Source organism: Cetorhinus maximus, chromosome 7 (assembly GCF_964194155.1).
Source record: "Cetorhinus maximus chromosome 7, sCetMax3.hap1.1, whole genome shotgun sequence".
Taxonomy (NCBI): Eukaryota; Metazoa; Chordata; class Chondrichthyes; order Lamniformes; family Cetorhinidae; genus Cetorhinus; species Cetorhinus maximus.
Window position 1 is genome coordinate 77,257,795 of NC_135885.1, and position 12,139 is coordinate 77,269,933.

General features: G+C 39.4%; 1 protein-coding gene across 1 annotated transcript in view; it reads right to left on the minus strand.

The window, feature by feature from the left end:
• Positions 1–1,475: 1,475 nt before the first annotated feature.
• ctsc (cathepsin C) overlaps positions 1,476–12,139 on the minus strand; it is a 37,774-nt gene continuing 27,110 nt past the window's right edge. The window contains exons 5-7 of the mRNA XM_078545747.1: positions 9,738–9,856; positions 3,153–3,284; positions 1,476–2,410 (exon numbers count right to left, since the gene is read on the minus strand). Coding sequence (XP_078401873.1) covers positions 1,908–2,410; positions 3,153–3,284; positions 9,738–9,856 — 754 coding nt within the window. The 3' untranslated portion in view covers positions 1,476–1,907. The remainder of the gene's footprint in view (positions 2,411–3,152; positions 3,285–9,737; positions 9,857–12,139) is intronic.

Below are 12,139 nucleotides of genomic sequence, written 5' to 3' on the forward strand. Positions count from 1 at the left end.
AATTTTGGTGCCATGGACTTTGATATTTTGCACATGGAGATTCTTTTGAGAATAGGTATGTTGTTTTCCTTTTTATTTTCTTTGCACACAATGGTACAGTGTTTCAAAGAGCCAATATCCTCTACCAGGGAGTGGTAATACAAACGTCTATCTGCAATCCTCAACATGCTATATACTCTCATACGAGACAGGACGCAAGGTGCTTTCTTTTTGGAAAGAAAGAAAGGGAAGCCTTGAACAAATTCATGTCAAAAATGATGCTTTAACTATGAACCTTTATCCTTGTATATCACAGAAATAAAGTTTCATCCTCCAACTGATGTGTCCATGAGACCTTCATTATGAAGCTTGTTTTACCATCTTGGTTACAGGACATAAAATTGAATATCTAAGTAATGTGATAGTTTAACTTAACATATAGCCCTTTGTGTGGACAAAAAACAAAACTGATAATAGGGTGGAAACCCCAACAAGCAATTATCTCCATTTAATGACCATTAATCTCAAATTATAGAAATAAGGAATACATTAAATCACAACGTCCACTCACTTTGGCTACCTGTTGCTAGAAAACTACTTTCTAAATCAGTGTTTTGTTATAAATTCTCAGCTCATGTTTAAGCTTAATTTCAGGGGCTAATGCCTATACACTAAAACTAGCTACTGGGAATGGGGATTTACAAAAGAATGTTCAAAATTACAAACATTTCCTATATTAAAAAGTGGTCATGGAAACCCCAGTAGCAGAAATGAACTGTACTAAATTGGATTCAAGAAGCTCAAGCTGAACAATCTAATAGGTAAATAAGAGTAAAAGGAGTTAATTTACCATTGTACCTCTTGAAGCAACTATGCTTTCAGGGCATGCAGTTTTGAAGTCTCACAGCATACAGGCTAATCAACCACTACATCTAACCAAGAATAGATAGTTCAGATTTGGAGGAAAAAAATCTATCCCCATTATTTATTTGATAAATGTTATTTATCCAAAACAGAATATGATCATCATAGTTTGAGGTTTCACACATTTCAATTGAAGTTTAGGCCAGGAACTGGGCAATCTCCCCATTTGTACCCATGATCATAGGGACAACTGGTTAGGGCAAGTTATGGATGAAGCATGTCATTTCCAGGCGAGATAAATAATTGGAGAGAATTTACAAAGCACTAATTTAAAAAAGCTCAAATTTGAAAAGTAAGTTGCATAAACCATTTTATAAATGTTGACATTGCCACTATTCATTGTTTATAATAAAACCTGCCTGTCAAGTGATATTAAATAAATCTTATTAAAACATTCACAGGATAGATAAAGTTATGCCTATACCAGCAGACATCAGATGATTCAACAATTTTGTTTCAATTGACAGGTTATATAAAATGATTTATTTTTTTTAAATAAGAATTTCATTCAGATCCTGATATTGCACTTCAGTCCATTGCAGTATCAAGGAAATAAAGGTTTAAGAAACCGATTCAGAAACACCCAATTTATTACAAAAAACAACTTTGGTGTACTACACAGCTGCTCAGCATTGCACATCCCATAAATGCAAAACAAGTGTTACACAACAGCTTTTTAACCAAAGTATAATTACCACTGTTGATTAAAAACAAATTCTGTGACTTTCATTTTGAGCTTACCTAACAAGAACATCCACTACTGAGTTCTAAGAAAATGCAAGCAGTACAATCTCCATTTTGAATATTAAAACATTGTTAAAGGCACATTTATGCAAAATTCAGATAGATTTCCAAGATAATCAGCAGTACAATCTCCATTTTGAATATTAAAACATTGTTAAAGGCACATTTATGCAAAATTCAAATAGATTCCCAAGAAGCAAGATTCAAAATTCAAATTTTTTTTCAGTTTTGCTTCCAGCAAGCATACTTCATTATTCTCCTTAAAGTTTAGGAATTGGAGTGGCTGCAATAGCTATGCTTTCAACTGCACATTCATCACTACCTCGAAGGATTCGGAAGTAGCCACTTTCTCCCCAGCCTGTTCCCCAGCTGTTCTTAACTATCCAGTATTTTTCTTTTGTTTGAGGGTCACTGCCATAGCCTACTAGCAACACTGCATGATTAGTAAGCTCAAAGGGGTTGAATGGATCACGTAAACCAGTGTGATGATAGATTCCTCCCTGGTAATTCATAAAATCATCATAAACTTCAAAGGCAATAGACACTGGACCATTTTTTAGCAGCTCCAGTTTCATCGCTACTTCGTTGCAAGCACCATAAAACCCACCCACATAATAATACTGAGAAGTGTAGTAACGGTAGCAAGGCTTCTTAATGGTGCAAGGAGTATCCATTCCAACATAAGGGAAGCAATGTTCTTCAACTAAACCAAAATCTTGGGCATACTTTCCAGCAATTAGGTATGGAAATCCTCCATCACATCCTGGAAGAGATTAAAAACACAAACAGCTGATTATCCATGTCAACACACCATATTGCATTAAAAGTGAAACAAAAACAACTGTGATCAGCCCCCCATCCCAAGAAAATTGATCTTTGTGCAAAGCAAACAGGTTTCAGTAGGAATCTGTCATTGTAATGAAACATGTTGAAACTAAATTCTGCTGAATTGTATTATCTTTATTGCAGGTTGTAAAATTGTCCAGTATGCACTATAGTCCATTTTACCAATGCCATTGTAGAATTATTTCCTTATTTTTATGCCCCATGGGTACATGAAGCTGTTATTTTTCTTAAAGCTACACCAAATGCATCTGGTCAGGAAAGCTAACTCAATGCCGGACTGACTACAGAATGACAGATTATAAATCCCATATTAACACAGTTGTTACATGCTGTAGGCAGATTTGTCCCTGTAAGTATCTATACTGAAATGTGCATTTAGATCATTAAAATATTCATGCTGGCTCTAATGGAAAGGGATATGCCATAGCCCGTGTAATAAATTAATCTTGGACAAAGGCACCATTTCCACGTGATAACTGCAGCACTGTATGTCATTAGCATATTTTGAGTAAAAACATACATGACATTTTGCAACCCAAGAACAATTAGTTGAAGACATTTTGTATCAGAACCTAAAATCAAAACAAACACATTTGTCCCTAAAATGAAATAACAAATTAAATATCAATGTGTCAACAATACTGCTTTTAATCAATTACCTTGTGAATACTGACTGCAGGAAACTATCTGCTGCGTGCTAAGGATTGGAGTCTGTGTGTTGTTTGTCTGAATACGAATGCGGGCTTCAAGCATTCCCATGGAAGAAAAGGAATAGCAACTGCCACAGCTGCCTGTAGTGATCAAAAGAGATAGATGGGTCAAACAGAACAAAACCAAACAAAGAAAACACTTCAAAGGGAGTCGACAGTGTAGTGGTATTGTCGCTGGACTAGTAATCCAGAGACCCAGGGTAATGCTCTGGGGAGCCAAGTTGTAATCCTGCCATGGCAGATGTGGAATTTGAATTCAAATAAAATCTGGAATGAAAAGTCCATTAAACCATTGTCGATTGTTGTAAAAACCCATCTGGTTCACTTTAGGGAAGGAAATCTACCTACATGTGCCTCCAGACCCACAGTAATGTGGTTTACTCTTAAATGCTCTATGAAATGGCCTAAGAAGCCACTCAGTTGTATAAAACTGCTACAAATCCTCAAAAAAGGAATGAAACCAGACGGACCACCCAACATCAGCCTAGGTACCGGAAATGACGATGGCAAACTCAGCCCCACCGACCCAACAAAGTCCTCCTTACTAACATCTGGGGGCTAGTGCCAAAATTGGGAGAGCTGTCTCTCAGGCTAGTCAAGCAACAGCCTGACAGTCATCCTCGCAGAATCATACCTTACAGATAATGTCCCAGACACCACCATCACTGGGTATGTCCTGTCCCACTGGCAGGACTGACCAGCAGAGATGGTGGCACAGTGATATACAGTCAGGAGGAAGGTGCCCTGGGAGCCCTCAACATCTGGACCCCATGAAGTATCATGGCACTAGGTCAAACATGGGCAAGGAAACCTCCTGATTACCACATACCACCCTCCCTCAGCTGATGAATCAGTGCTCCCTCAGGTTGAACACTACTTGGAGGAAGCACTGAGGGTAGCAAGGGTGCAGAATGTATTCTGGGTGGAGGACTTCAATGTCTATCACCAAGAGGTGACTTTTGGTAGCACCACTACTGACCGAGCCCTAAAGGACATAGCTGCTAGACTGGGTCTGCGGCAGGTGGTGAGAGGACCAAGAGGGAAAAACATACTCGACCTCATCCTCACCAACCTGCCTGTCACAGATGCATCTGCCCATGACAATATTGGTAGGAGTGACCACCACACAGTCATTGTGGAGACAAAGTCCTGCCTTCAGAGAATACCTTCCATTGTGTTGTGCAGCACTACCACTGGGAAATGGGATAGATTTAGAACAGATCTCAATTCAAGACTGGGCATCCATGAGGCACAGTGGGCCATCAGCAGAATTGTACTCAAAGACAATCTGTAATCTCATGGTCTGGCATATACCCCACTCTACCAATACCATCAAGGCAGGGGATCAACCCTGGAGCAACACCATGCATACCTAAAAATGAGGTGTCAACCTGGTGAAGTTACAACACAAAACTACTTGCATGCCAAACAGCACAAGCAGCAAGTGATCGACAGAGCTAAGTGATCCCACAACCAACAGATTAGATCTAAGCTCTGCAGTCCTGCCACATCCAGTCCTTCACCCAAGCCATTTTTATATATATCGTGAATAGCTGGGGCCCAAGCACTGATCCTGCGGTACACCACTAGTCACCGCCTGCTACCATTTATTCCCACTCTGTTTCCGGTCTGTCAACCAATTCTCAATCCATGCCTGTATATTACTCCCGATCCCGTGTGCTTTAATTTTGCCCACGAATCTCTTATTTGGGACCTTAAAAGCCTTCTTGAAATCCAAATACACCACATCCACTAGTTCTCCCTTATCTATTCTACTAGTTACACCCTAAAAAAACTCCAGGAGATTAGTTAAACCATAAACCCCTAATGACTTTGTCTAATCCCATTAATGCTTTCCAAGTGTTCTGTTACCACATCTTTTATAAATCGACTCTAGCATTGGGTTGACAGGCTTGGGCAAACAAGTGGTAAGTAACATTCACACCACACAATTGTCAGGCAATGACCATCTCCAACAAGAGAGAATTTAACCATCACCCCATGACATTCAATGGCATTACCATCACTGAATCCCCTACCAACATCCTGGGGGTTACCATAGACCAGAAACTGAACTGGACCAGCCATATAAGTACTGTGGCTACAAGAACAGGTCAGAGGCTAGGAATTATGTGATGAGTAACTTACTTCCTGACGCCCCAAAGCCAGTCCACCATCTACAAAGCAAACAAGTCAGGAGTGTGATGGAATACTCCCCACCTGGATGGGTGAAGCTCCCACGACACTCAGAAAGCTTGACACTGTCCAAAGCAGCCCGCTTGATTGGCACCACATCCACAAACATTCACTCCCTCCACCACTGACGCACAGTAGCAACAGTGCGTACCATCTACAAGGTGCACTGCAGGAATTCATCAAGGTTTCTTAGACAGCACCTTGCAAACCCACAACTGCTACCATCTAGAAGGACAAGTGTAGCAGATAGATGGGAACACCACCACCTGGAAGTTCCCCTCCAAGTCACTCACCATCCTGACTTGGAAATATATCGCCATTCCTTCACTGTGACTGGGCCAAAATCCTGGAACTCCCAACAGCACTGTGGGTGTACCTACACTGCATGGACTGCAGTGGTTCAAGGCAGCAGCTCACCACTGCCTTCTCAAGGGCAACTAAAGATAGGTAATAAATTCTGGCCCAGTCAGCAAAGCCCACATCCTGTGAATGAAAAAAAACCAGGATCATGTAAAGTTAAGACTGTATATGAAATCCTTACTCAACTATCTTGGTACATTGCCTTATAGGACAAATGAGTCCATCATTCAGGTAGCTGCTGCCTAGATAACACCTGAATGCCCAAGGACAGCTTTTAGAAAAACCTCAGACAACAAAAATTAAATATGGATTCATGAGTGACTATTAGCATGATGTGGCAAACTGAAGCAAGTGTATGCTCACTCCAGGTAATTTAAAAGAAAACAACACAGCCACAAGACTTAGCCAAGTTGAGAAATGAAAGCAATTGAATCTCATGCTCCATGGAACAACCTTAAAAGCAGATCATACAAGTTACCAATTCCCCAAGCAGAGGAGACAAAAGGGTTAGGCTGCAGCCAGATTTTGCATTTCCAGAAAATACAGTCAAACAATTAAAATACAAATCCACAGATAAGAAGCCATAATTAGCTGCAACCCACCCACCCACCCCAAGTTTATTACCTCAACTTTTGCAAGATGGAGACTGAAATACACATTTGGCAAGTTCAATTTCTTGCGATAGTCCAATTTAAGGCACAAATGAAAAACAAATGAGAGCAGGAATCTCTGGCGTAAGGGCCCAATAGTCAAAGAACTACATGAGCGTTGGGCAGGAATCAAATCACTGACCTGTCCTCTTGGTGGCAAGTGAAGACAGGGGCAACTGCAAAAGTAATTCACTCATCTTTTACACACACCTCCCCCACCTCAAAGATTGCTTGCCTCACTTCTTTACATCCACATTCATTGCAAGGAGGTATAGGATATTCTGCAAGCACCATACTATTACAAAAAAGGTCCACAAAATATACTGGAAAAGTCAGATTGATTCTTAAATGCAAACCAAAAAAACAATTGTATTTTGCTAAAAGTAATTAAATGTGGTTAATCATTCATCTGTTTTTTTTAAAAAATAGACTCAAGTACAGCTTAGACTAAATATACTCATGATCTCGAACAATTGTCATAAATCTAACATAAGCAAATAGAAATAGTAAATCCCAATTCAATTCTTTCCCATTGTTAACTCTGTAAAAAGGAACCAAAGATGCACATTTCACTATATTTGCAGAAATCAAAAAGAAACTATATTATAAATATAGGCAAGGAAAAACTATATAAATGTTCAAGTATTTATTGATCTGGTATCTTAAACATTGCTAGGGCAAGAATTTCAGATTAGGTCTACTAACAATTAAGTTCCTGGATTTAGTACCACAGCACAATCAGCTGTGTGCCAAAATTAAAAGTGAAAGTGAGGGATATTCCCCTTCTGTCAGCACCAGGCTAGTTATTAACCTCAGATACTATTCCGCTTTACTAAAATCCAAGTAATTTTGTGATGTGGACATTCCCATTGGAAACTGGATTGAATGAGTCCAAAACCAGGACTGTGGATTTTCTTGGTTGAAATCAAGCTAACAGATAAGGGCAGCAAGCTGAATTACTAGTCACTGTTCAATAGAATGTCATTTAAAAGCCTTCAATTTCAACTGGCCAGGGCCAATTTTTGGACCTAATCAATTGGAAAAAAGAATATTCTCACATATATCCCTTTTCTTTCACACAAATGCATTTCTAATTTTAACAGAATCAAAACTAAATTTTAAATGCACAAGTCACTTATACACCTATGGCACTTTCCGATACCAACTCTCAGTCTCTGTGAAGAAAATCCAAACGCTGATTTTCAAAGAGCTATATGTAGAAAGTCCCAAATGATGATTCCTAAAAGCCTTTTACAGCCATTTCGGACTCATTTTGTTTTGAAAAAATGCCAAATAAAGCACCACTATATTTTGTTATGAGCGCTTTTAAAAAGGTAGAGAATAAAAGGCATGTGAGGGAGCTACATTCAGAGCCTTGTTGCTACGTCCATCAGAATACCAACAACCCCAACTGAAGGGACAGTCACATCCATGTAGCAATATTTATGGGTAATTAGATTCACAAGTTTGGAGTCAGCAAGTGAGTCAGATGCTAAGCTGTTATTTCTGCAATGACTCCTGGACCTAACATACAAAAGACTGACAGTTAGCCAGAGTTAGCTAATGGCCTCAAATTCTAATTTACTTCCTTTCAGGAATTCTGTCTCACTGTCTAATGGAAATAGTGCCCAAGAATGATAGACAGGTCTTCATTCTTCAGTTATCTGCACATCAGCCAGCCAAAAATAAGAGTTCTGAAATGGGTTGCTTCAATCACTTGCCGACTCAGATCCACATTGACAAAAAGCACAAATGCTACTCAACTTTGACTTAGAATAATCTTTCAGTAATTAACTTCTCCCAAAATTAGGCTTGCTCCTATACAAAGTGAAAGCTGCACATGGAACGATGAATAATTATGCTAATGAGTTATCTACAGAGAAGTTGCAGCAAACTACACTTCTAGCCAACTGTGTATTTGTTCCTAGCAGTCTGCACTGAGCTTGTCCAAGAAATTCAGCTTCGACATATCTTATGGAGAATTTCTTACATTTTTGGTTGCTGCTCACTGTTACATTTTAATCAAAGCTTTGTTAAATATTGGTTCCATATGACAGCAATGTTAGTTCTTCCTGGCTTGTGAGAGTTACAGCAAACTGAATTGTTTTGGGGGTGGATCAACTCTCCCTGTATTCTATAATCTAAAGAAGTTGCCTGCTTAAGTGGAGATTAAGTCCAGGTTGCCCAGGAGCTAGAATCAATTTATCTATGCCTTTTGAAAGCAGATGCATTTCCTCAGAAGCCCACATGCTTGTCCCTTGACATAAAGATCCCATAGTGCTAAGTCTGAAATGCTTTTCTCCTTCAAACAACACAAGAAACAAATGTTATATATAGAATCTTGCTGTGGTTACCATATTTGCCAGTATAATGGTCAATACAATATAAATGCAAGTCTTACTTTTAAATCTTTACATCAAATCACATTCAGAACTTCCTATCTAGACAGGAAGGCTGTCATGTTAAACGCTTTTCCTCGTCGAGTGTCATAAGCCTCAGTATTGTTTTGGAGAAACATTGAAGTCTGTTACTGATTTTGTTTTTATTCATTTACAGGATGTGGGTGTTGCTGGCTAGGCCAGCATTTACAGCCCATCCCTAATTGCCCTTGAAGATGGTGGTGAGCTGCCTTGTACCGTTGCAGACCCTGTTGTGTAGGAACACCCACAGTGCTGTTATGGAGGGAGTTCAGGGTTTTGACCCAGCGACAGTGAAGGAATGGCACTCCCAAGTCAGGATGGTGAGTGACTTGGAGGGGAACTTCCAGGTGGCGGTGTTCCTATGTGGCTGCTGCCCTTGCCTTTCTAGATGGTATTGGTCATGGGCTGGAAAGTGCTGCCCAAGGAGCCTTGGTGAGTTCCTACATTGCATCTTGTAGATGGTACACACTGCTGCCACTGTGCGTCAGTAGTGGAGGGAGTGGGTGCTCGTGGAAGGGGTGCCAATCGAGCAAGCTGTTTTGTCCTGGATAGTGTCAAGCTCCTTGAATGTTGTTGGAGCTGCACTCATCCAGGCAAGTGGAGAGTATTCCATCGCACTCCTGACTTGTGCCTAATAGATGTGGACAGGCTTTGGGGAGTCAGGAGGAGAATTACTCGCCACAGAATTCCTAGCCTCTGACCTGCTCTTGTAGCCACAGTATTTATATGGCTAGTCCGGTTCATTTCCTGAATATGTTGCATGTGATAAATTTCAGATGACAAAGGGTTCAAGTCACGTTTTAAAATACTGTACCTTTAAGCAACTGGGCATTTCAGACTTTAAAACAAAGGATGATTTTATACTAAAATTGTTAAGCATGTCATTTTTAAAGTAGAACGGACTGTACCTTGATTTCGTACAGGGCTAACATAATTCACTCCAGCAACATTTCTCCAGTCCCATGATTCTGGCAAAGACGCTGCAAGCTTCTGCATCTCCTCTGACACTGGCATAGGTCTTGGACGTCTATTAAAGAACATAATTACTATTCAGCAATCTTGAGTTGGAGTACCATGCTTCACTCTCTACTTATAATTCAAAGTCATCTAATTAGAAGTATAATTTTGTGCCCAAGGTAAATACTGTTATAATTTGCTTAATCCAATAAAATGGTTTAATTCTTTTTCCTATTCTGGAAAAAATGAAACAGGAGTAGACTGCAGCTCAATCAGTAGTTGCAGATAGAGTGAAACAAGTAGCGCGGTTAGTAGTATTAGGTGGTCAAATTAGTCAGCCAACATTAATAGCAAAATAGCAAATTTTGCTCGAGTTCATTGGTCCTGCCATTTCAAAATCCTACAACACCTCCGCCCTATTTTTGCTTCCCCCCTCCCCTCATTGAAACATAGGTTATCAGTTAATATAGTTTAGGTTTTTAGAGATTATAAAAATGATGTTGAAATTGTATTAAAAGTATTATGCAGAAATGAAGAATAAAACTACCTAATGTATTCATATTTGCATACTATCATGCTTCTGTAAGCAAGTATCAGCAAAATTGTAGAGGAGAGAACTAAACTGAAAACAACACTGCTAAGGCAGGCACAAGAAAAAAAAACATGGAAAAATGAAGCTGAACGAATGGTAAGGGGCATGACTGAAAGAGGAATGACACAAAAATTATGGTTAATGTAGGAACCAACAGCATAGGAAGGACCACAATGGAGATCTCACGTTTGAGAATTTAGGATCTAGATTAAAAGGCAAACAGACAAAAGGGATACAACAGGAGACTTGAAAGCTAGGCAGCTATACACTAGATTAAGTCCAGATTAAGAGTGCTGCGATTAAGAATTTTGCAAAGTTTAGAAGAGGAGCAGCCAGTCATGGTCCACCTTAGAGTCAGTGATATAGAAAAGATAGGTCTGAAGTCCTGCAACTGAATTTCAGAATCAAGTTTAGGCACAGTCTTCAATGGTGGTATTCTCCGCATTACTCTTCCAGCCACGTGCTTGAATAGGGGTGGTTAGAAAGTTCAACATGACTATAGTAGTGGTGTCTTGAAGATGGTTTTTGTTTTATGGGGCATTGGCACCAGTTCTGGGGAAGATGGTAGTGAAATCTGAACAGGAAAGGATCAAAGAATTGCAAAAAAGAATGAAGTGTCATTTAAATTAGGCAGGAATTGGGGAGGAGAGATATAAAAGCAGCAAAAAAAAAAGTTAAAAAGGTAGAAAGAGAGGAGATAGATGTACAGAATGTAGTTGAAACAAGTTATGCAGAAGTAATAAAAGGGAGGAAAAAATTAAATTGACCCATTTTAAGTACAAAAGGAATGAGGTGTTACCTTATCTAAATGAGGGAAAATTAGAGAAAGAAAATTCATATATTATAATGCTCAGTGGAAAATAAACATTAATAAATCTATCTCCCTGTGACAAAATGCTTCCAACAGAAGTCAGGCTGCAAATTAAGCTGGCGAGGAAAACATACATATTGAGCCATGCATCACTATTGTGACTAGGCTTCAAAAATACTTAATTGTCCGTAAAGCATTTTGGAAAATCCTGAGGTAGTGAAATACAAACATTGCATGATAATAGATTTGACAGGGAGATTAGGGGTAAAGAAGTAGTTGCCCCCAAACATAAGGTTAGGTGTAGGGGGTTCAGTACCAAAGATTTTAATAAGGGGTTGAGGCTATGGAATGCACAACCAAGTTAATGTCTGAAACAGAGACTATTTCAAAATGTAAAGAATAGATTAGATTGAAGGAAAGGAGATAAGGATATGGGAACAGGGTAGAGAATTATAACTAGTATTCATTTGGAGGGCAAAACAATAGATTGGTTGGCCCAACTCGCCTGTTTCCACGTCATCATTTGATACCGCATGGAACAACCGAATAAAAGAATCCACATGAACAAGGCCACTATTGGATAGATAACCAAAAAAGGTGGCCAGAATAAAATTTTAGTGTTCACAATATGGTTAAGTTTATGATTAGGTTTATGGTGGAATGAATGAGAATAGAAACATTAAAATTTAGGAAGGCTGACTGAAAGGCAAGAGACTAGAAACTGCTAAGTCACTTACAACTCTAATATTTAGCTGAATGCTCACCACATTACCTCCAACTGCTGATTTATTCAACCACTCACCACCTTTGATGCTCTAGGGATGTACAACAATCACCCCGTCCTCATGCTGACAGGCCTCAGTCTTTGCTCCCAGGTGTCCAAGGGATGCAAACTCAAGCATGTCTTGCACACAAATGGCTTAGCCATCTATTGTTGGCAAGGATTACTA